Genomic DNA, 24,549 nt, shown 5'->3' on the forward strand with positions numbered 1-24,549 from the left:
AAAGGCATTGCGATAAATATGTAAGACTTGTATGTCAATGCTAAAAGAACCGAAACTTGTATAATATTAATAGTTCAAAGTATAAATTTTATTTGATTGAATGTAAATGACTTTCTTACCCATTAGGAAATTTCAAAATGTTTCTTTGAAATCAAAAAAGGTTTAAGAGGGCCAGGCGTGGTGGCTCACGCCTGTAATCCTAGCACTCTGGGAGGCCGAGGTGGGTGGATCGTTTGAGTTCAGGAGTTCAAGACCAGCCTGAGCAAGAACGAAACCCCGACTCCACTAAAAATAGAAAGAAATTATATAGACAACTAAAAATATATATAGAAAAAAAAATTAGCCAGGCATGGTGGTGCATGCCTGTAGTCCCAGCTACTTGGGAGGCTGAGGCAGGAGGATTGCTTGAGCCCAGGAGTTTGAGGTTGCTGTGAGCTAGGAGGATGCCACGGCACTCTAGCCTGGGCAACAGAGTGAGACTGTCTCAAAAAAAAAAAAAAAAAAAAAAAGTTTTAAGAGAAAGTAGAGTTACAGACAAAGTAAAGTTACAGTGTCAGAAAATCTACTGAAAGACAGAGAAAGGTCTCGTGGCTCAGTCAGGTTCCCATCAGAAGACATAATGTGTACAGGAGTAGGGCCATTATCCGCTGTTTTGGTTGGTGACTTTCTACAAGAGAGAGAAGACACTCTGCATGCTAACAGGAAGGGTCCAGTTTGCCTGATGAAGAAAATGAGGCTTCCACCAAATGAAGTGCTCACATTGATTAGGAAAGAGTCCATCTAAGTCCCTAAGACTTTAATCCAGCATTGTGGTATTTCGGAATTTATCTCAAGCTGAGACACCACCTTGTCAGTCCAGCTTTAGCAGCTACACATGAATTAGCTTAGGACTGATGCAATTCAGGTGGAGTCGATGATCTTAGGCTAATAAACAGTTCAGCCACCACCACAGGCATGATCTTTGTGTAGCCAGTTACTGGGACCCCAGCAGCCATTGTCTCTATAAGCAGAGTTTAGTTTTTCAAAACCCTAAAAAGAAGAATGCCTCTTCCATATGAGTACAATGTGTGATGTGGCAATTCTGAGAAAGGTGCTTTAGTTAATGAGATTATAATCACAACAGTTAAGAAACTGAACGGATTGAAGCTGATATTCAAAAGATATGAATTTTATCTATTTAAATTTCATTGTTCAAAATTCTCAATTCCTCCAGAAGCAACAAGCAGAGCACCTCTAGCACCCAGATATTGGTTGCTAGTACCATTCTCTAATAAAAGGAACCAGGGTTCCTTGGAGACATTGCTGAATATAGGACTAGGGCAAGAAATATACAGGATGAGCCTGGAATATGTTATAGTGCAAAAAAGTAAGGAAATGCTCCTCCCACCCCGCACCAACAATAAATAAATAAATACACACACACACACACACACACACACACACACACGGTGGGGGCATGTCAAAGGGACACAGGAATTAACAAGGAGTTCCCAGTGGCTACAGCTGAAACAATTTGAGCAAAAATAAATAAATATAATAGTATTGGAGTACAGTGCAAAGTATAAAATGAATATCCATGAATCCAAACTATGATAAATAAGTGATTGAATAAATGGAAAAAAAGACTTACAAATTTCTTAAACAAAAGAATTCCACATACCTTATAAAAATACTTCACCCTCAAAGAAGTGGAACATAATTCCCCACTGCTTAAGTGTGGGCTAAGCAGTGATTTCCTTCCAAAGAAAACAGTATAGAAGCAGGGAAAATAGAGTAACTCTACCGTGGAGAAACCGGACAAGCACTGCCTCAGCCATGTGACCAAGGTCAACACCAGCAGTGATAAGTCACGTTGATGGTATGTACCCTTAATACAACGTGATGAAAATGGCACTTTACCTCTGCAGTCTTCTTCCCAAAAGCCATATAACTCCAGTCTAATCATGAAAAAAAAATCAGACAAACCCCAATTGAGAGACATTCTACAAAATGTCTGACCAGTACACCTCAAAACTGTCAAGGTCATCAAAAACAAGGAAAGTCTGAGAGCCTGTCACAGCCAAGAGGAGCCTAAGGAAACACAATGACTAAGTATAGTGTGGTATCCTGGATGTGGTCTTAGAACAGAAAAAGGACTTTCGTTAGGCAAAAACTAAAGAAATATGAATACAATATAAACTTTAATAATAATGTATCATGTTGGCCGGGCGTGGTGGCTCACGCCTGTAATCCTAGCAATCTGGGAGGCTGAGGTGGGCGGATTGTTTGAGCTCAGGAGTTCGAGACCAGCCTGAGCAAGAGCGAGACCCCATCTCTACTAAAAATAGAAAGAAATTATATGGACAGCTAAAAATATATATAGAAAAAATTAGCCGGGCATGGTGGTGCATGCCTGTAGTCCCAGCTATTCAGGAGGCTGAGACAGTAGGATCCCTTGAGCTCAGGAGTTTGAGGTTGCTGTGAGCTAGGCTGACGCCACGGCACTCACTCTAGCCTGGGCAACAGAGTGAGACTCTGTCTCAAAAAATAAAAAAAATAAAAAAATAAATTAAAAAAAAATTATGTATCATGTTGATTCACTAATTGTGACAAACATACCCTACTAATGTAAGCTTTTAGTAATAGGGGAAACTTGGTGTGGGGTATATGGGGACTGTCTGTCTTCACGATTACTTTGTAAATCTAAAACTATTCTAAAAATAAAAGTCTGTTTTACAGAAATGCTCAATTGCAGTATGACATGCTGGAAAAAACACCAGATAATGATTTATTTCAATGCAATAATTGGGGATAGGAAGTATAAATCACATTTATCAAGTATTCTCCCTAAGAAATAATGAATGTATACCCTTTCTTAGTTTTAACAACCTGGCTTTTCTTCAGTTGTCTTATTGAAATGTGTATCTTTTCTTGTACCATTAGTGTTTCATGTGCTCAAAATTAGAAGAAAACTCATTTTTAAACTAAAGTCATTTTTAAACTAAAGTCATTTCTGACAAGTAATGCTGACAGTGTCTTATGGATGAATATAACTTACATAAGTATAAAGTTATCAAAGAGCAAATAAAAGAATCAGTAAGGTATTTGCCCTATAATATACCATTCTTTGAAATATTTTGGAAGCTAAAATGGTCCCACAAATGCGTTAGCCCTAAAATACTTTTTCATATACATTGTCATAATGATTATGTAATGTATACAATTTTAATATTTTGATTTATCCTAGGAATTATAAGTGCACATAAGAGGAGAAGACAAAATAGGTGTAAGGCTTGGCACAAGTAACAAAGACATATTTCTCGCAGTTCATTTGGCATATCTTCAGCCAAGACCTTTAGTGGAACAGGGTGACAGATTCATCAGACCATGAGAAAGTATAGGGATTGAGTGAGAGAGGCAATCTTTCTTCTTCTCTTTTCCTTTGGAAATGCTTTTCAGGGACCTAAATCTTTTAAGCTGTTGTGCTTTGCCACTGGACTATCCCACTTTGTACTTTTTCTCTGATCTGTATATGGTGAGGACCAGTGTGCCACTAAGGGACAACAAATTTGATGTCATTTTATATATGGGAGCTTCAAGATATTCAACACAGAGGTCCCACAAGAAACCAACCATTTAATTTAGAAAGTAATGAATGGTCACATTAAAATTGCACTAAAGTGACTGCTTTTTTGTTACTAGACTGTCACAGAGAAGCACAAAATGAATGTTCCAGAAACGATGAATGAAGTTCTTGATATGTCTGATGATGAAGGTATGAAAATGTCCTTTGAGTTCCTAATAATTATGAGGGACTATGTATTTTTTGTTTCATGAAGAAATTTCAGTGCAAAAAATGTTTTTAGAAATAGTGAAATGTTTTGTTGTAGCATTAAGAGTATGTATTTTTCATACACTTACATTGTTCGCTTAAATCATGCAGTTCGTAAGGCCAATGCCCCTGAAATGCTCAGTGATGGCGAATATATCTCAGATGTTGAAGAAGGTATTTGTAAATTTTTATTGTGATGAAACTTAACTACCAACTTTATCTTTAATTTCTTATCTTTGAAATATAACACTTTCTTGAGTTACTAACTTTTCATATTATCTGGAGGAAATTAATTCATGTATCATTTAAAGAATGCATACTTGCAATTAATGATTGTCTTTTTTAAGTTCCTTTGATTCATCTTTCCTTGAACTCATTTTCCAACTTTAAAATACAAAAATGTCACTAATTACCTGGTTTGCTTTCTTTTTTGTTTCCATCAAGCAAAAAAACTGATGTTTTTATTGTTTACATTTGAAATCTAGAAAGGGAAAACTGATTGATGTTTATGGTTAAAAATTTTTTTAGATAAATAAGAGAAGATATCCTTAGAGGTAAGGGAATTAGATGTCTTCCCATTCTAAGATTTACTCTAAACTTTAGAGTAAAAGCAGTTTTTGATCTTGCACTAATAATGAAAAAGCCTGAACCAAACTGTTTTCAAATTGGAAATTTTCAATAATGATTTAATGAAAGAGATCAAAATATGAGTGTAGCTATACTTCATATGTTTAAAGAACCTGTTTTCTGCCTTACTTAAAAATCAATACTTTTGACCAGGTCGTGATACATAGATATATTAATGAATGACATCTTTAAAAGGTCCATTGGAAAACTAGCCTTTTGATAGTAAGTAAATATTATAAGGATGGCAAATTTTAGAGTTCCATGAAATAACCAAATGTTTATATGATAAAATTTATATTTAAGTTTCTTTCTTGCATCATTCTCCAAAACTCCATTCTACCTTAGTGTGCCTTCCGTTTGCCACCTCTCATGTAGTGTTTTTCCCTGGGATCCATGTTAGTGCTGCTAGGTTTTTTTTTGCCTTTAGGTTACCTTCCTTATTTTAATTACTATTGGCTCCTTCTTTGATCTGCACAAACTTCAATGGGAACGTAAATACTAGAAAAGCCTACCTGATCCAAAATCACTTTAACCTTTTTGTTATCCAGTGACTGGCCACTTAGTGCTTTGTGGCCGGAGACTTGAGTACACACCAGGAGATCTTGGTGGTCATTTAAAGACCTGGGAGGACCTGCCTCAATGTTTGTAAATGTTGCTTCGATAAATGTTAAAGGCTTTTACTCACTTTTCTTTCTTTTTCACTAAAACATCAACTGTACATTTACCTCTCTCCTGTCGCCAAATGGATATTTGTATCATCTTTAGGACTTTCAGAGTGCTGTGTCTTACTGTCATATTATATTTCAGTGCCTTCTCATGTAACATTTCAGAGTAATTTCTTATGTGCAGAAGATAAAAGAGAAAATATTCTTGCATAAATGTAAACACATACAAAACATGATGTCAAAAGTATGTGTTTCAAGTGAAGTTATTATGAAATAGGACAATTATAGTCCTAAAAATTTACTGGTCTTTTAACAAAATATCCAAAATTAGCCACATTGATGAGAGGCCAAGTTTGAATGGACTATATAACAGCCTTATATGTGTGGATAGCTAACCAAATAATTTCAAAAAAAGGAGAAATTTTGAATCTCTAAATTTGAATTTAATTCATGTAGTTATTTAACTACAAATGACAATCATTTCCTTTACATTTATCTCATCTTGGGAATTTGAAATTAACAGGCACATTTTAATTCTCATTTTATCCATCTTTTCTTTAAAATCTTTGGCCCTTACTTTATGGGTGTGTCCATGCACTGTTGGAATCTAATGGCTTAGATTTCATGATGTTGTAGAATTTAATCTTGAAAAGGATTCCGTAAAGGTCACTCAATCTGAACAACCTTACACTGCTGGAATCTCATCTGTTTAGAAGCCCCTTTGCTCAAATAATAGGAATTCCCTAATTCCCAAAATGCCTAGTCCATTTTGGACAACACTGTCGTTAAAAATTCTTAATTTCATTGTGGTTTTTGTAGCTTATACTCATTGATTCAGGGTGTAATATATTTGGCCAAGTTGATGCAGGGACTAGGTTCTAAATAGTATTTAGAACAAAATCTGCTTCCGTGTAACAATCCTGCAGACATTTGAAAATACTTTTTCTATTTTTCCTTAGTCTTTTTAAATCTCCAGGCATATCACTGCCACCTCCTTCTACTGTTCCCCTCACCAACCTGGTCACTGTTCTATGCACATTTCAACATGTCTATATCCACCTCAAACTGAAGTGGCCAGAACTGAATACAATATTCTAGGTGTAGTGTAATCAAAGTATAGCAGGGCTTTTGCTTTCTCTGTGGAAGATATTAAAAAGGTATTATTAGAGATTAAGATATTTTTGAGATTGTAATATACATTTAATTTGACTCATATTAATGTTATTATCAGCTAATGTTCCTAAATTGTGCTTACAAGAGTTCTGGTAAACCACATTTGCCCTATCATGTATTTATGTTGCTCTCTGCTGCATAAATTAGCATTTCTAATTACTGCAAATCCCAAAACAAATCATTTTGAAATTTTAATTCAAAAGAACCCCTACAACTTTAATGATAGTTTTAACTTCTGACTCATTTGCCTCATAGTTTGCCAGAGCTTTGATTGTCACTTTAGTTAGATTTAGTGCTGCCCATTTGAGTAAGCTCTTATGCAGCTGTGGCAAATGTTCATTTCCATGAAACCATAGGCATGTTGTGAATATATCTGTCTGTGAGAACTGGGGAGAGATCATCTCACTGGTGTCCCAGGGTACTAAGTTTATCAGCAGCTTCGAAAAGCAAATACAAATAATAAGCAATGGATGCTGCCAGTTTATCTCAAGAAAGAAGAATAAGTTTGTAAGATGGGAAAATAAAATTTTAATCCTAAATTCTACAGAGTAAATATTAACGGAATAATGACAAAGTAGTCTCTCTTTTCTTTTTCTTTTCCTATTTTGCTTTCTCCCTCTCTTTTTCCTATTTCTTTGGCTTGCCATGAGAAATTAGTACAAGTGAAAGAGTGTTTAGATTAATTTCTTAAAAATAATTAAGGAAAACAAGTCTAGACAGTGTTATCATTTAATGACCTAGGAGAACAATGGAGCTAAGCTACAAAGTAGAGCAAAAGTTAAAGTATCAGCAAAACAGAGCAGTAGAAGAAAAGGAGATTTTGAAGCAAGGGCAGCTTTTTAAGCCCACGCATTATGCACGTGGAGACAAGCAGAACTCCTCAGGGGGCCAGATGAATTTGTAGATTGATACCTTACTGTCCCACTGTCTTCTGTCCCAGAAAATGTCTATTACATGCATATAACATTAATATACATACAAAATTAATATCTTGATTCTAGTGCTAGTTTGATTCTTCTGTTCTGTAATTGTAATTAACAAGGAAGAAAATATGAGAGAGAGAAAAAGGGAATGTGAGAAGGAAGAAGAGGGAAGAAAGAATGAAGAAAGGAATGAAAGAAGGAAGAAGAAAGAGAAAGGGGAGAAAGAAAGAGTAGGGAGAGAGAGAGGAAGAAAATCGAGATTAAGGTTCAAGTTGTCTTCTACTTTGGGTTCCCCTCCCAGGGGAACAGTGGCTTTGGTTCTACTCTTATCTTAAGTTGTACATTCCTATAAAATGTATTTTATAAATTGAAAAAAATGTACAAAATGTTATTTTAGCTTGCAGAATTCTAAAGGATTGGGGGTATCATTACAGATTAAAAGAACTAATGATGGGACATAAGGAGAAATGGAATTAAGCCACGCAAAGTAAAAACCCAAATGCCAGCTCTATGAAATTTGACTCTACCGAACAGGTTTATGAGACAACAGCGGGGGGCAACAAACTTGCTGGGAAGAATTATCTAATTCTTAGCTACTTATAAATTTGATAGGGCTAAAAAATCTCTTTCTGAATCAAATGCAGACACTAAATATTAAAAGAAAAAAGAGGCTCAGTATACATGTGGTAGAACTCATTATCAAGTAGGTATAAGTTTAAGATATGATAAAGCACTAAAATTTCAGCAGATACTGGAGTGACCGGAGGGATGGGAAGAGTTACGCTTAGCTCAGCTTTGTGCCAAATTTGGGAGCCAGTGGAAGCCACAGCAAATTAAACTCTGCAGATTTCAAAGAACTAAGGGGCAGGTTGGGACCACAGAAGCCCATTCCTGCCATAATACTGACGAACAGGGAAGGCACAAGTACACATTGAGTGGCCTTTCCAACCAGGTTAGTGGCAGAACTGATCAAGAGAACAGATCTGACTCTGTGGTTTTAGATCATCTCTTTCATTGCTACTCCAACTTGATCTGTTTTCTTATATACAGAACCCAATAATGCATATTTTTTTTGTCAGCTTCAAAAAAAAAAGCATGTGTTTAGGAAAAGGAACAAATCGTGCTTTTGGAAATTATCACAAGGTAATGAAAATTATTTTTTAAAGACCTTGATGAGAACTACAGTAGAAATTTTATGCCTTCCTCTGACTGTTGTGGCAAAAGAAATATGCAGACCAAGATGAAAATTCAAGTAAAATAAATATAAACATAATTTTGGATACATTTTAAGAACTCAAAGCTAGTAGTTTTAGTAAACATATCAGAGTATTCTGAATCAGAAGAGAATAAGTAGAATCTGATATGATACAATCCAAAACTCAAAAAGTAGGAGACATTACTATGAGAAATGTGAAGCTAGATCTCTAGAAAACCACCAGGAAAATACCATTTAGGCTCTCTGCTCCCCAAATGCCTAGGACTATCCTGCTATCCTTATCTCCTCATCATCCTAATAAATAAATGGGACTATTATGTTATTAGCTTAATAGAGCTGGAAAGAGGCCGAGGAGATTAGCTTGCCCTCAGGTGATTCAAGGGGGTTGTTACAATTACGTCATCATTGTTCTTAGCAGCAGCAGAAATGATTCTTCACCTGAAATTTTATCATTTTACAAGTACCTCTTAAATCATATCATTTAGCCTTTTGCCTGAGATTTTCCTGCTTACAGTTGACCTTTCAAATAGCCATTACGTAATTGCATGCCTCTCTCAGCAATAAAATCAAAGTGGACTTTGAAATACCAGAAACAGAGACCAAATCTTTTTTTTTTAAATCTTCTTTCAGAATATTATGAATATTTTGTGTTACATAAATGCAAACATTTTGGTTACGTAAATTGCTTTTGTCCCGTTTGAGTCAGTTAGAAGTGTGCCCATCCCCCAGATAGCATGCATTGTATCTGATAGGTATGAATTTACCCATCCCCTCCTACCCCCCAACCTGCTTGATTTCTGATAAATGTTATTTCTATATGTACACATAAGTGTTGATCGATTAGTTTCAATTTAATGGTGAGTACATGTGGTGTTCATTTTCCCATTCTTGTGATACTTCACTTAGAAGAATGGTCTCAGTTCCATCCAGGTTAATACAAGAGGTATTAGTTCACCATTTTTAATGGCTGAGTAGTACTCCATGGTATGCATATACCACATTTCAGAGACCAAATCTTATTCTCTGTTTTACCCCAAGAACCTAGCACAGTACTTGGCACACAGATCTTCAATACATGTTTGGTCAGTTTATCAAAAAGAAGGGAGACTCCAGGGAAGGTTAGTTTTGCAGGTATCTGAAAACTGGCAAAATGAAGAAGATTTGCTTACCTTGCTACTTTTTCCTTCCCTTAAACCCCTTTTTACTGAGACAGTCCTAGGCTATGTCGTAAATTAACATACAGCTTTATAATGGCTCCCCCAAGGCATATCTGCACCTCATAGGATGGTTGATGAATTTAAAAGATTTTCCAGCTAAAGAGAAAGATCTGTGGACTGGGACACAGGCCTTTATTCTAAAGCAGAGTCTATTCCATCATTGATTTCCTATCTTTGGAACTGGAATTATTTAGTGATTTTCACCCATACTATCCACTTACCCAGCTATGTATATTTTTGTTTAGATTTATGGGTACATAACAGTTGTAAACTTACAGATTTCTTAATTCACCATGCTCCAAATATACTTCTCCAAAAAAGTGTTTCTTCCTACCCTTCTCCATCTCAGTAAATGGCTCTTATCACCCAAGCCAAAACCTGTGAGTTTCATGCAATCTCCTTTTTCATACTGCTCCTGTCCAGTCCCTCAGCAACTCATGTCAGTCCTACTTCCAGGCTACATCTCAAATCCCTCTTTTCTCCATCTCCACTGTCACCACCCTAATCCAGCCCCCAGCGTCTCTCGCATGGAATACTGCAGGAGCCTCCGCACAGGGCTCCACCTCTGCTCTTACCCAGTAGACCCAGCTTTCTGCACCGCATCCGTAGTCATCCTGTAAACATGTAAATTGCATCATGTTATTCCACTCTCCAGCTTGAAACCCGTCAAAGCTTGTAGTTATGCTTTCAAGATTCATTTATGCTGTTATATATAGTTGTAGTTCACTCATTGTCCCTTCTATATGATATTCCATTGTATGCTTGTACCATAATTAAGTTATCCACTGCACTGTTGATGGAAATGTGAGCTGTTTCCAGTTTGGGACTGTTGCAAACAAAGTTGCTACAAACCTCCTTATATACGTCTCCACACATACACACATTTCTGTAGAGTGTAGACCCAGGAGTATAATTCCTAAGTTGTAGGTTATGTGGAGACAATAGGACTTATCAAAACCAAGTGACAATAAACTATGATTGTAAAATTAGATAGATAATTTTCTAAAGAAAACCAAAAGAATTTGAAGGAAGTAATTACCCTGAGGAGGAAAAAGGGGGCCATGATTGGGATAAAGGATGCGGGAAGCTTCTGAGGTTCTAATGGTATTCTATGTCTTGACCTGGATGGTGTTTATTTTATTAACATAACAATTTGTTAAAATGTACATTTACATCTTATGTACTCATCTGTGTGGTTGCTGTATTTCATAATAAAAGTAACATTGTCCCCCAAATAATACAAATATAGCCCCAAAGCAGTACAAATACAAAATCAAATCCTCCCAAGGCTTTACACTGCATTTAGAATAACTTCAGTCCCTTACTGTGGTTGATAAGTCCTGCCTGATACGGCTCCTGGCTACCTCCTTTCTGTTCTCCTTTCAGTGATGCTTTTTGATTTCTTCCTAAATTCATCTCATTTCATTGGTCATTCATTTCAGGGGTCAGCAGACATTTTTCTATAAAGGACCAGTGGTAAATATTTTTGAATGTTCAGGCCATCACTGCCTTTGTAGTGCAAAAGCAGCCGGAGACAAAACCAAAGCAAAACAGGGGCATGGCTGTGTGACAATAAAGCTTAGTTACAAAAATAGGCAAGAGGCTGGATTTAGCCCATGGATTGTAGTTTGCCAACTCCTGATTAATTTTGACTATTTTCTTTCAAATGAGACTGTTAGTTTCAGGATCAGAGTTGTCCTGGTCACTACCGTAGCTCTTAGGACGTATGTACACGTGCCCTGATTCACGAATGCATGCATCTACTGGCTTACCTCCACACATTTACCTGTGTCTCCGTCCCCTCTCAGGGTTCCAGATAAATGAATGCTCTCACCATCAGAAACAAAGAACTTACCATTTACTGAGCCTTTCTACGTGCTAGGCATTAAGCTATATACATTTTACGCATTATGTCATTTAACCGTCACAGTGATCCTCTATGTTGGAGCCATTGTAATTTCCATTTTATAGATGTGGAAAATATGTCTCAGCAAGGTTAAAGACCTTGATCAAGACTATGCAATAAGTCAGTGCTGTACAAGAATTGTATGATCCTTGTGCTTAACCTCTATTCTAACACAGTTGTTGTCTGGTAATTTAGATAACAGCCCCATAACTGTTGGATGACTGTAAGTTTAAATGAAATATACATATATACACAAAGCGTTTAGAATTTGGCATGTGGTAAGATCTCAGTAAACGTTAGTTACTTGGTAGTTCATCTTGTTAATTCTCTCAGAGTACTTGAGAGCATTATCACTGCTATTTTTACTCCCAGTTTACATTTAGTACCAATTTAAAGCCCTAATTTAAAGTATTATTAATCCTACTTTACATTAAGGACTCAGGCTCCAAGAGTTGAAGATATTTGTTCAGGTTCACACAAAGAAACTGAAATTTGAATTTAGGGTTTTTGCTTAGACTTTCTACTCCATGAGATGCCATAAGTAGGGAAGAATAGATTCGGAGATAAGGAAATTCAAAGACAGGGAGATTACTAAAGGCCTCAAGAAAGAACTTGAAAAGCATTTTAAAGAATAGAGTCTGGACAAGCAGAAATCTTGCGGGAGTAAAAGGGTGAGAATGGGAAAGGGGTGTCCGAGGTCAGTAAAGCCTTTGGGCAAAGTGCCGGAGACAGGAAAGCACAGGCCCCCCCAGGGAGAGCCGACCAGGCTGGAGGCGCCAGATGGGGGTCCCCAGGGCAGGTCACAGGGAGAAAGAGAAGCAGTTCTAGAAGACTCTGGGCACACTGACATTTAAGAGGAAGAGGAACAATGACGGACATGCAGAGGGAGTGGTCAGGGAGGGAGGGCAACACCCCGAGGAGTGGGTTTTGGTGGAGCCATGGGAAAAATTTCCCTGGAAAGCTATAATGAACGCAAGCGATACGGAGCTCTTGGTGACCTCGGCAGCTGCTGTGTCCATCCATAATGCTGTGGATATAGACATGGAATAGAGAAGTTCTGGTATAGGTGAGGAAGGTCAGACAGCCAGTGTCTTCTTTTCCCCCAAGAACCTGTGACACAAAGAGCAGCTGGGACGGCCTGTGGAATGTTAAAGGATGGCAGGGAATTACGTGTGCTTATTTACTGCAGACAACAGGCTAGAGTTTTTGGTTTTTTTTTTTCATTTGCCCAAAACAAGTGGTAATTTTGAACATGTTTATCTTCCCTCTAAATTATATCTGTCCCTATCCATCCACCTGAAAAGTCTGACCTGCTTCCTGTGGAAGTAGGTCCAAATCTGCCCCTCCTTTAGGCCCTGCCCCCTCACATGAGGATCCTTACTGCAGAGGAAAGAGAGCAGAAGGGGAACTCAGGGAACATGAACATCGAGAACAAATGGGCAATGTGAGGCAGAGTGGTGGGCGCAGAGTTGGGAGCGAGAGGAGTCGGAAAAACCAAGGGAAGAAGTTACAGACGGGGAGGGTGGTCTGATCGCCTGGGCCAGACTTCAGTGAGGATGAGAAGTGAGATCAGGCCCTGCTCTGTCTTTACCTTTTATGTAGGCATCTTTGGGCATAGGTTGGAAATATAAAACAGACCAATAAGTGTTTACTGCCCAGTGCAATGATGGGCAATTTGAATATAAGAGAAGGAAGAGGCCAAATCCTTGCCTACAAAGTATAGCCGAGCCTGGTACTTCTTATACCTGGGAATAGTGAATGTGCTCCTGTATTGTATACACGATCCTTATGTGCATAGATAATGAAGAGCTGAGACTAAGGAGGGCTGGATTTGGGGTTGAGGCTAGACAGGTAGCTAAGAAAGCAGGAATAGAAGAAAGGACTAGTTGGCGTGACCCTCCCACCTTGAATTTAGCTACCTCATTTCTCTGCCAGTAGGAACCAACATTTATTTTAGTGCCTGATTTCACAGGGCTAGTTTGTGGCTAGTAATTAATTCATTGTCTAGTCGTCTTTACAAGTGGCATAGATTTTAGATAATGAGAACAGTGTAAGTAATCTTGTACTCCTTTCTGTCTGCATTTTCTCTTTAGACTTAGGTGCTCATTTGACCAAGTCAGTGTAGTGTCTAATCCTAGTTAGAGGCCTGAAGGGGAATTTCTCCATCAGGGTTAAGGAGTGTATTGGTAAGAATATGAAAAAATTACACTGTCTGTCCCAACATTGTCTTTTTCTACCTCTTCACAGGAAAGGCGTGAATTCTCTTTCTTTTCTTGGATGGGTTTGTTTATTAACCCAGCCAAGTTCACAGAGGACGTTTTTCATTGCTACATCTGGAAGAGTTCCAACACTGAGTCATGCATGCTTACTTTAGAAACTATATCTAGCCTGGATTAAGGAGCAGTAAGCTGCTATACAGTTTTTTTTTTTAAAAGAAGCACATCTAGCTCCAAAGAACAGAATAATGTTTTCAAATTGAGTTTGTACTCTTAAAAAAAAAAATACCTAAGCAGAAAGAGTCATTTGTTCCTGTGGAATAACAGCAATTTGTTGTTGTTGTTGTTGTTGTTGTTGTTTAAGAGGTGTGCAAACTTTGTCATTCAAACCTGACTCTTTTTTGGCCACCTGCAAAGCCAGGCTCTTATGAGCTCCTAGAGCTGGAGACAGGAAAGAAGAACGCAGCAGGGACCCTCCCTCATGGGGCACATGAATCCCTTAAACCGAGAACACTCTTCTTCAGCCTTCTTAAGGTCACATATTTCACCCCTTGCTCACTTAACCATTTTCTCAACTTAACCCTATAGTTATCACCCATTTTGAGAAGGAAATCAGGAAAATATTATATTCCGACACTTGGATTATACTGTGAAAGAACAACTACTGTTGCCAGGAGATGATGGCAAAAGAAGGGTTAAAGTGAAGACTCCCCCATCATCTGCTCATTCCTCACTGAGCGGACAGGTGGAGGGTGAAGGAGGCAGCGGGGAGGCTCACTCTATTCTTTACCTTGAACATGGGGCTGCCAGCTTCTCTCTGAGCCTCCAGCCATGCCGGGGTTACTGGAGCGGTGAGCTGGGCTTATAGCACCTCCCTGGTCGTCCAGCCCGACACAAGCGCCTGGACCGCACGCGTGAACCTCCTGACGTAGATGGCACAATTCCATCCTCCGCACATCCTCCTGCCTCTTACCGCCTCTGAGAATATTCACAGGAAACCTTGCTTAACACAAGCTCTTGCTCCAAACTGCAAAATGAAAGGAGAAATGCATGCAGATCTGGAATCTAAGGAACTTTCTCAGTAACTATTGTGTAACTCTAGGATAGAATTAGACTTTTAGACTCCAAGTTTGAGTGGATCAGAGTCCTAAGCCTACCGTATTCTTTTCCTTCCTGCTTCCTTGCTTGTTTGCAAATAAGACTATCAGTAGATCAAGGGAAAAGTCATATGAGCAAATAATAGTCATTTGGATTTTCTAGGGTGAAATGTATTGTCTAAATGTTGGGTGAGACATCATTTTGTTAAGGTTTTGAGTGGATGAAAAGTATTTTATCTTCAAAGCTATCTGTATTTTATGTCCCTTATTTGAACCTTCAGAAAATAAAATATACTGGATCATATTTCTCATCATTAGCCCCTTTTAAGGGTTAGAGCTGCCATGAAGATGAGAAGAAACAGCACATATGAAGCATTTAGAATAGTGACTGGCATACAGTGAGTGCCAGTCAATGGCAGCCCCTCTTTTTTTGTCACATGGATATGACTGTGCATCCTGCCTGCTGCTGGGATTAGAATTCGGGCAGGAAAGAATGAGGGCATGAAGAGCTTGGAGAGTTTGGGTCTTCAGTTTAAAAAAAAAAAAAAAAGTGAGTCAACACATTAATTGCATTTCCACCCACTGATGGATATATGTTGCCCGTCACTTGGATGGCAATTGTTATTCTATAATCCGATTTCAAGGGCCCTGAAAATATGGGCTCATGTCCTATGACTCATTTGCCTGTCACTTCAATAAAGCTGGCTGTTCTCACGGCATTCCCATGCTTTCTCTTTTATGCTTGTGTCTCGGGCTGGGAATGGCCAACTTCGCGTTTCCACTCCGCTCCACCTATCTTAGCTCACACACCCTCCGTTCAGCCTCTGCCACATCTACTCAATCAAATGTGATGAGCACATTTTGTCTGTAATATCTCTTACTCACCTTCTGCCACTGTGGTGTGGTGGTTAAGAGTTTGGGTTCTGCAACCTGACTGCATGGGTTCTAACCCAGACTCTGCCAGTAACTTGACAGGTGAGTTTTGAAAAAGAAGTTAACTTCTCGGAATGTGTTTCTTCATCTGTAAAAGGGAAATAGTAGTACCTGCTTCACAGGGTTGAGGATTAAGTGAGATGCACAGTGCCTAGCACGCAGAAAACACTAAATAAATAGCAGCTGGCAGGAGTAGCAGTACAATATTTGCATTATCATTAAATATTTGTTATTTATTATTTAAATATTTGTGTCCTGGTCTTAGCGTCTTTGCTGGAGACTACTAAGTGCCTCGAAGACCATAGTTGAGTCTACCATCTCACTATTCAGTCTAGTTTGCAGACCAGAAATAGTGCAGTCACCTGAGCGCCTATTACAGATGCAGAAACTCGGGGTCTGCCCTAGACCTATGGAATTAGCATCTGCATTTTAACAAGGTCCCCAGGCGATACAAATATGTTGAACTTTGAGAAACACTGCTCTTAATTAATCAAATTCAGTTGCCGAAGCTGATGTTTTAGTTATTCTAGTAATACCCATCTGGAAAATAGATATTTAATTCTCTACAGTTAATACTACCATTAGATAACTGTTATTTATTTGTAAGAATCTTTTAGACCAGTAGTTCTCAAGGTGTGGCCCTGCACCAGCTGTGTCAAGTTCACCTGGGAATGTGTTAGAAATGTAAATTTTCAGGTGATTCTGATGCACACTACAGGTTGAGAACCACTGCTTTAGAACACTGGGAAGCTACCAGAAGTACCACATAAATAATGTGCATCTCCTTCTTCCTGCCTTGTTATTTCTCTTCATCTTTTCCATCTCTTAACGAGGCAAGTAAGGTAGACTATCGTGAAATATTGAGTTTCCGCTCCCTGTTTGCTGGGTGTCCACAGGTGCACAAACACATCCTAGTATCTGCTTGGCAGACTTATGTATGTCATAATACTGTTTCTGGTGGATGGAAGGCACAGCCTAGGTGACTTATCTGCAGTCCCTGTATTTTGTTTTGTTTTCTTTTGTTAATTTTATTCATTTTTTGAATAGGTGATAGATGCACATGGTACAAAATTCCCAAGGTACAGGAGTTTACAGTGAAAAGTAAGTCTGCCTCCTCCTTGCCCCAGTAATATAGTTCCCATCTTCAAAGGCAATCACTGATCTTTCATTCCTTCCACATATTTATTGAGCACCTACTATGTGCCGGGCACTGTTCTGGGCAACAGGTGTAGAACAAAACAGACAAAAACTTCAGCTCTCATGGAGCTTACATTTTGGTTACCAATTTCTTGCAGTATTCTATGTTTTCTATGGCCAGCACATTGCAGCAGTTAAAAGTCACACTCTAAGGTCAAATCCACTGTTTTGAATCTTATTTTCTCTATATTCTAAGTGATCGTGGATTATTTATTCCACCACTATAAACTATTTTCTATATCTTGAAATGGAGATAACTCTATAAGATTGTGAGAATTAAATGAGATAATACATGTAAAGCACCAAACAGTGCCTAGAACATAGTAAATGCTCAATAAATACTAATGTTAATTAGAATGTTGTGATCTTATTCTACTGTTCTGTAATACAGACTATAAATGGTTAAAGGATTTATTTTCCCAATAGTTTTCATTTCCTCTCTTTTCTACATGATTAAAAAAAATCACTTTTTTAAAGAATAAGCAACAGTAAAGTTGTCTAAGTTTGATCATTAACTGCTTCTGTAGAAGACTACCTGTTGAGTTCTATTAAGAAACAAGCTTCTATAAATCATTAGACTATAGAGACTATGTTCTTTATTATTCTTTCTAATCTAACTTTTTTTAAAATCCCATGTAATTTGCAGGTTTTGTACTATTAATTCATTTGGAGGTGTGTAGTACTATCAATTTCAACTTTATAATATTACAAAATACATATTTTGGGGAGAGTCTGCATTTCACAGCAGAAGAATTGACCACTTTGAGCAAAGTTTTTAACAATACAATTTGGTATCATTATCTTAAGGAACTTTCTCTGATTCAAGTCTCCAGCCAAATGAGAAAGCAACTTTCAACCCCTAGAAAAACAAAAGTATTCCTTGGTGATGGTTTTAAGGTGGCAAAAGATCAGAAAAATATTACCTGGAGAGACAGAGACAGGGAGAGAGAGAGCATACAAGCAAACACGAAAACACTTTAAAATTTTAAATATTAGGCCAAGAACTGTTTCCTTTACTTAGCATCAAAAAGGGTCATTAGTGGGCATAATGAAAGATTGAAAGAATGTTGAATTGATTATAGCATGTGCTGGACTTGGAATCTAAAAGTGAAAGAAAATACACCTATTTGGCCACTGCAGCCCTGATAATTATTTAATATATTCTCTTTATTTTTCTCCTTTGTTCTTGATTCCATTTTGTATTGTTTTCTTGATGGTCAGTTTATGGATCTTGGAATGATTAATTATAGTATAGGAGGTCTCTTTTCTTAGCCTAGTCATGCTATAGTGAGGACTAGGAAGAGGGGATAGCTGAGAAATTGCAGTGAAATGCTTCCAAATAGCTTTTATTATTTGGTTAATGGTGGGATCAGGTAGATTTGGGGAGTTTTGTGTTCTTTTAAAAACAGTTTTCAGGCTCTGATATTCTATTGACAGAAACAGATTAACAATAAGAATGTCAGTGCTCAAAGCAAAAGTTTTGAAAGGCATAAAGTCAGTACCTTATGTACTGATAAATAGATGAGGCCTTCTCTAGTGGCATTTGCCACAGTACTTTGCCTGGACTTTGTCTGCACTAATCAAATAATGCACTACAAAGCTAACTCTAATTTATTAGGGATACATTAGGCAACCAGTCTGTGACCTCTTTGGCTTACCTTTGGACCTTGTCATTTCTCATCCTCTCTGTTTCTGTTACCTATTACAAAAGGAACAACCCCCCTCTAAACTCAGTGGTTTAATGTATTATTATCTCTCAAGGTTCTATGAGTTAACTGGGCTCAGCTGGGCTCTTGAGCACTTTCGAGAGTGCAGTCAGATAGCAGCTGAGGCAGGAGTTACAAGCCTGGATGTCCAAATGGTGTCTTCATTCAAAGGTCTGACACCTCAGCTATGGTGGCTGAAACAGCTGAGGGCCAGTGAACAACTCTTGCTCTCACTCTAAACAGCCTCTTGAGCTTCCTTATAACATGGTGGTCTTATGGTAGTCAGATTTTTTTTTTTACATTGGGTCTGGTTTCCCCCGAATAACTATTTTAAGAGACTCAGGGAGTCTGAAAGATTTCTTTGAACTCAGACTCAGTCTTGCAAAATCACTTTTCCTGAATTTTATTGTTCAGAGCTCTAGCCAACCCAGATTCATGTAAGGGCACTCAACAAGGGTGTGAATAAAAGGAGACATGGTTCATTGGAGGTGGGGTGAAGGGCATCTTTAAAGACTAGTTACCAACACCCTCTTTGCCAGAAAATAGTGAAGCCTATCTATAACACAATTCTACTGCACCAAACACTTCTAGGAAACATGAACCTATACAAGTACTTCTTAGTAAGTGAAAGTATACGGCTTTTGGTAATATATATTTTTTGACTAAATATATCTGATATCAGTGAGTGTAATCCATTAAGAGAATTACCTTGGTTGGTATATACACACACACTAGTACCTGTTAGTCAGAAGCTGCTGCTAACCAGAATGCCTTTTGGATTATATAGTGAATTAGAGGTAGTTAACAAGTCGCACAATACAATTCATCTGATTCCTTTCTAATCTTCAGTACAGACTGTGTTGTACTATACAATAATTACGGAATGTTTTGTTTATTGAAAGGAGGATGAATTTTGGTATTATTCATTCAATCAGTAAATATTTGTTTATTACTTATGATGAGCTAGGCCTTGTGTTAGCCAGTAGAGAGCAGGGATCACTTACTGTGGTTGGATTTTGCCTTCACCAGTATAAATAGCAGTAATTTAATTGTTAACTATTAATATTAATATTTGAGTTCATGCATCAGATGTTTGGGCACTAGAGAAAGCTGTGTTACACAATAATAGTAGCACAGCTAATTAAGCCCTTACTGTGTGCATTATTTCATTTAAATCTGCCCAGGAGGTCTTAGGGTAGAGGCAGACTTATTATCTCAGTTTTGTTGGAACTATGACTCAGAATAGTTACATGGAGTTTCAAAGGTTGTCACCTAGTCACTAAATGATAGAGCTTGGATTTGAACCCAGAGCACCTACTGTGCAAAACTGCATTAAAATAACACTATTGCCTTTATTTCTAAATTCCATGGCCTTTTAAGAAATGTTTTCACCATTCTAAAATGGTAAGTGCATAATTACTTATCGTAATAAGGGTATTTTAGTTTTATTAATCCTTGGCCAAATGTATTGACAGCTCACACCCCCCATCCCACCCTTCTTTTGGTTTCATAGTGACCATTTCTGAAGTCTAATAAAGATGGGTAAAGAAACTGGAACCTTTACTTTCATTGAAATTTTACTGTATACCGGCCATCAAACTTAATATTTGAAAATAGTGCTAAGTTGCTGTGGCATGTAGATTTAAAAAAAAAAAAAAAACAAAAAAGAAAACTAACCTTTATTTATTAGCCATCATGAATTCTAAAAACTATTTATTCCCGGCCCAGGAAAAATACAGCTCCTAATCTAAGGGATCTCACTGGCCAATGGAAGATACTAGACAGATGTTTTTCCTGGCAGTACAGTCTGATAAGAAATGCCTATGTGAGGGACACCTAACTTAAGATGCTGAGTGGAGGCTGGGAGGGGTTCTAGAAAGAGTGAAAGATTGGAGAAATTCATCAGGTAAAGAAGAGGGGGAAAGATTCCATCAAGAGTGTACACCCCATGTGAAGGTTCAAAGTCTAAAGAGTTTAAGGAATTCCAGAGACTGAAATAATTCTGTGTAACAGGTGAGCAGGGTTAGGTGTGGAAGAGTGGCCAGAGCTGAGGCTGCCCAAGAAGTTAAGGGGAAGGAACATTGCATTATAGGCCTTACTGGGAAGTTTGAATGGATGACAGCTATTGAATAAGGCCTAAGTAGTTTGGATTCCAAATGCAGACGTGAAAAACAGATGAACCTTCAGACATTTATCCTCTTTAACCATGGCATCCTCTTCCATTCCTTACAGAATTAGAAATTATTCTCTGCTTGGGAGTAGTTTTCAATATGTTCCAGGCATTATGCATAAGTGGCTTCCCTTCCATTTCTGTGTATTTACAATGTTATTACAGCCAAGCTGATCAGAGTAGAGCACTAGCAGTCATCTCATCTTAATATTATATGAACCACGTATGTATTCATTTATTTATGCATTTATCCAGGGAAACAAATTTGTTCCCCATCTTATCAGTTCTACAGATTCAGATTCCTGTCTAGTTAGGTAACATTCCAAGGGGACAGATGCACTAGACAGGACGTGCTGCACACCACTGACTTCAGCAAGACGGTTTTCAGCCTAATTCTCCAGCTTTTCTTTAAAAAAAGCAATTGAAATCGCCTCTCCAGTGCCTAGGGAGAGGATGCAGAAGTGGGGCTAGTTTTTCCCTCCACTGCCAACATAAACAGGGTGGAGCAGCAGAGAAGGGAGGCCAGGAGTGGAGAGAGAAGGAAACAATGTAACAGCAAAGCGACAGACCCACCTCCTCCGTGCCGCCTCCCGTGGGGCAACAGAGACCTCTCCAGCCAACCCCAGCGCTCGCTGGGCTTGGCTCTCTCTCTCCAGGGGCCTCTCCAGGAGGGAGAACCAGTTAGTCCTTCTGAGTGTGTTTTAAAGAGTTGAAAGAACTTGTGCCTCAAATGCAGCAGGACACCCAGTTGCTTTTTCCAGCTCGCCTCACTTCCGCTCCCTCGAAACTCCTGATGGAAAGCCGCGGCGCTTCGTGTGCTGCAAAGCAAAGCGCTTGTGGGACAGTGTAGGTAATCACAGCTGCTCCCCTCGGCCCCGGTTTCACAACTTCAGCTCAAGGGCAGGCCCTCCCTCTCTCCTTTCTCCCCTCCTTCCACCTGACAGGGACCATAAATAACCGAGGCTCCGGGTGTTCCCAGCTGAGAACAAAGTTGAAAGTTTGCCTGGAGCTCCCTGCCACTCCCCGCCTGGGCCACTTCTTTGTTTTCTTCTCCAGTTTTGTCCTCTACCTGGGCTGGCTGTTTCTTCATTCATATTTGAGAAGAGTGGCCTCCTAATTAAATGTAGCACCTCGGCGCTCCCTACTCGAGGCTGTCTTGGTTACCCGGTTAAGCACCGAGCTTTGGTATCAAATTACCGAAAGTCTACACCCGAGCAGTCCTCATATTTACATGCAAATAACTCAGGGGCTTGCATTCCGGTCACCACTCGGTCCTGCTGGAGGCTTGCCCCTGCAGTTTTTAATCCAATCAGAAGGAGCTTTAAAAGGATGTCTGCGGATTGATCAAAAGGATCTTAATCTCAATTAAGGGGTGCCAGATTTTTTTATTTATTTATTTTTTTTTTGGTCTGAAATTTTGAAAATCCTCGAACTCTGATGAGTGGGAAAAGATGTGTAATTCCTCAGTTGCCTGCGAGGAGAGCAAGATGCTGAGGGCAGCTCGGCAGCCGTGGTGAGGCGACTGGACACAACCCAGGGATTGGTTCGCTTGGGCTGGTTTTGGAGGTTGATTCTAAATCACTGCTTCAGGAATTCCTGGAAACATCAGGAAAACATTTGATCATCCCAGCCCGGTGGAAATGGCTTTCCCACAGAGTAAGATCTTTCTTTGAGTTGTACTCGGTGTGTGCTGTTTTTGTGTCAGATGCAGTGAAATGTGCAAATAGGCCAGCTGTAAATGGTTACTTAAAATAATCTCTTGGTACTGGGTAGCAGTGGAAAGTTAATCTGTTTAGTTTTTACATTTGCAAAAACAGTAGTTGACAGTGTATTTTTAGGCTTGATTGGTAGTTTAAAAGCTGAGCTCTTGTGGTTTCCTGAGTTTAAATGAATGGAAATTGTAAACGGTACTGAATGAAGGAATTGGAAAATATAGCTGAGGCGGATGAATCACTCACCTTCGAGAAAGCACAACATACACACTTTTGAAAAATCTCTTTTCGGCCAGCCAAGCTTGTGTCCAGAAAGAGAGTAAGAGCCCTTTAAAAAAGAGATTAGAGTTTGCCTGTGTGGGGAAGGAACTTTTCCACAGCTTGTGCTACCTTTTGAAAAGGATGGGAAACATCCCAGAGGGCGAAAGAATTGAAAAACCTGCCCTGTCACCCTTGGAATGTGGTTTTTTCCGTGTGAGGTCATGTTATGCATATGTAGCTAGTAAAAGTATTTTATGTAATTAACTCTTTGTGTGATAGTTAAAGAGCAGTTTATATAGTCCCTGAAAACTGTTGAAGCCCCCATATTATCTCTGCAGCAGGCTGAGTGGCCTTCCAAGGAGACTTCATGCACTGGAACATCTGGGCTGAGTGGTTAATTTCATAGGTTTAGAAACAGTTCAAAATTGATGTGTTCCAAGGTTCCCCCAATTGAGCAGTTAGAGTTCACATAAATAACTTGCTAGTTTCTTACATAAGCCCCAAACCGAAATCCTGTGTGTGAGAAAACCGTTAAGAAAAATGTCTATTCCCTTCCCACATATTATTTCAAGAACAGTAATGAAGAGGTGGCTCTTATTTTGCAATCCATGTCCATTCAAACAAGCTGAGCCCTCATCGTGGGTGAGGTGAGAAAAATTCTAGCATAGACTCACCTTTCTAGTCAGCTGGGGCTTGAGGGACAGGAAGAGGGAGGAGGTGATGTTTTAAAGTTGGTACTTAACACCAGGCGCTGTTTCCGCTACTTAAATTCACTCTTGAAATTGTGTACTAACCTCTACCTATACTTTTTCCTTCTAAATGGCAGTTACAAAAATTATCCAGGGGATGGGGAAGATGAAGGGTGATTGGCTGATGACCAAAGGAACCATTGTCTCGCTATACCTGACACATATGGAAAAGGGAAGCTTCTGATTGTGGCTTACTCTGTACACCTGCAGGTGAAGATGCAATGACGGGGGACACAGACAAATATCTTGGGCCACAGGACCTTAAGGAACTGGGTGATGATTCCCTGCCCGCTGAGGGTTACATGGGCTTCAGTCTCGGAGCTCGTTCTGCCAGGTACTTTATTGTGGCTGTTTTTCACAGTAAATTGAAAACAACCATGATCTGTCATAAACCAAAATCATTTTCATTTTTCATATTATCGCCAAGTGTGCTTTTTGGGTGAGGACGTGAATTTAGTGAAATGTTCTCGACTCAACTGTACATGCTCTGCTGTTTTGTGGTTTTCAGTCCTGAAATTCATGTGATTGAACATGTTAATTGTGTGTTCTTTTTTTTCCTCACTTTGCAGTCATGCTTCAAGCATAGTAACAAAATGAGCTCACTGACAAACTGGGAGAACCAATCCGGGTCACATGTTTCAAAATTAAGTTTAGATCTATATTGAAAGAAAACCTTACTTGCCAATAAGTAAGAAATATATGTATAGATTGTTCACTCTTACCGCTTTGTTATTAAAAGAATAATTCATGATTGAGAATAGTCTTTTAAGACTATTAAAAGAATAGTCTTAAAAAAATTATATTGTTTATTAAAATTGTCTATTGAGTGTTTGAGTAGCTCTTCTAAAGCTATGCCATTATTTTGTTTACAAGGGACATGTTAGGAGTGTAACAGCGACTTACCAAAAGTCACAGGAATGGAAGCAAATTCAGTCCTTAAAACTGAAGCGGAAAACTTTTGTATGAGAAA

General features: G+C 38.7%; 1 protein-coding gene across 2 annotated transcripts in view; it reads left to right on the top strand.

Annotated features, from left to right (window-relative positions):
* ANK3 (ankyrin 3) overlaps positions 1 to 24,549 on the top strand; it is a 317,709-nt gene that overhangs the window by 190,464 nt on the left and 102,696 nt on the right. The window contains exons 22-24 of one of the 2 annotated variants that reach the window (XM_069460452.1): positions 3,682 to 3,754; positions 3,923 to 3,985; positions 23,790 to 23,913. In XM_069460452.1, coding sequence (XP_069316553.1) covers positions 3,682 to 3,754; positions 3,923 to 3,985; positions 23,790 to 23,913 — 260 coding nt within the window. Of the gene's footprint in view, positions 1 to 3,681; positions 3,755 to 3,922; positions 3,986 to 21,866; positions 22,514 to 23,789; positions 23,914 to 24,549 lie in introns of those variants that run through there. The other variant, XM_069460453.1, reaches the window with a different exon arrangement.

Source organism: Eulemur rufifrons, chromosome 28 (assembly GCF_041146395.1).
Source record: "Eulemur rufifrons isolate Redbay chromosome 28, OSU_ERuf_1, whole genome shotgun sequence".
Taxonomy (NCBI): Eukaryota; Metazoa; Chordata; class Mammalia; order Primates; family Lemuridae; genus Eulemur; species Eulemur rufifrons.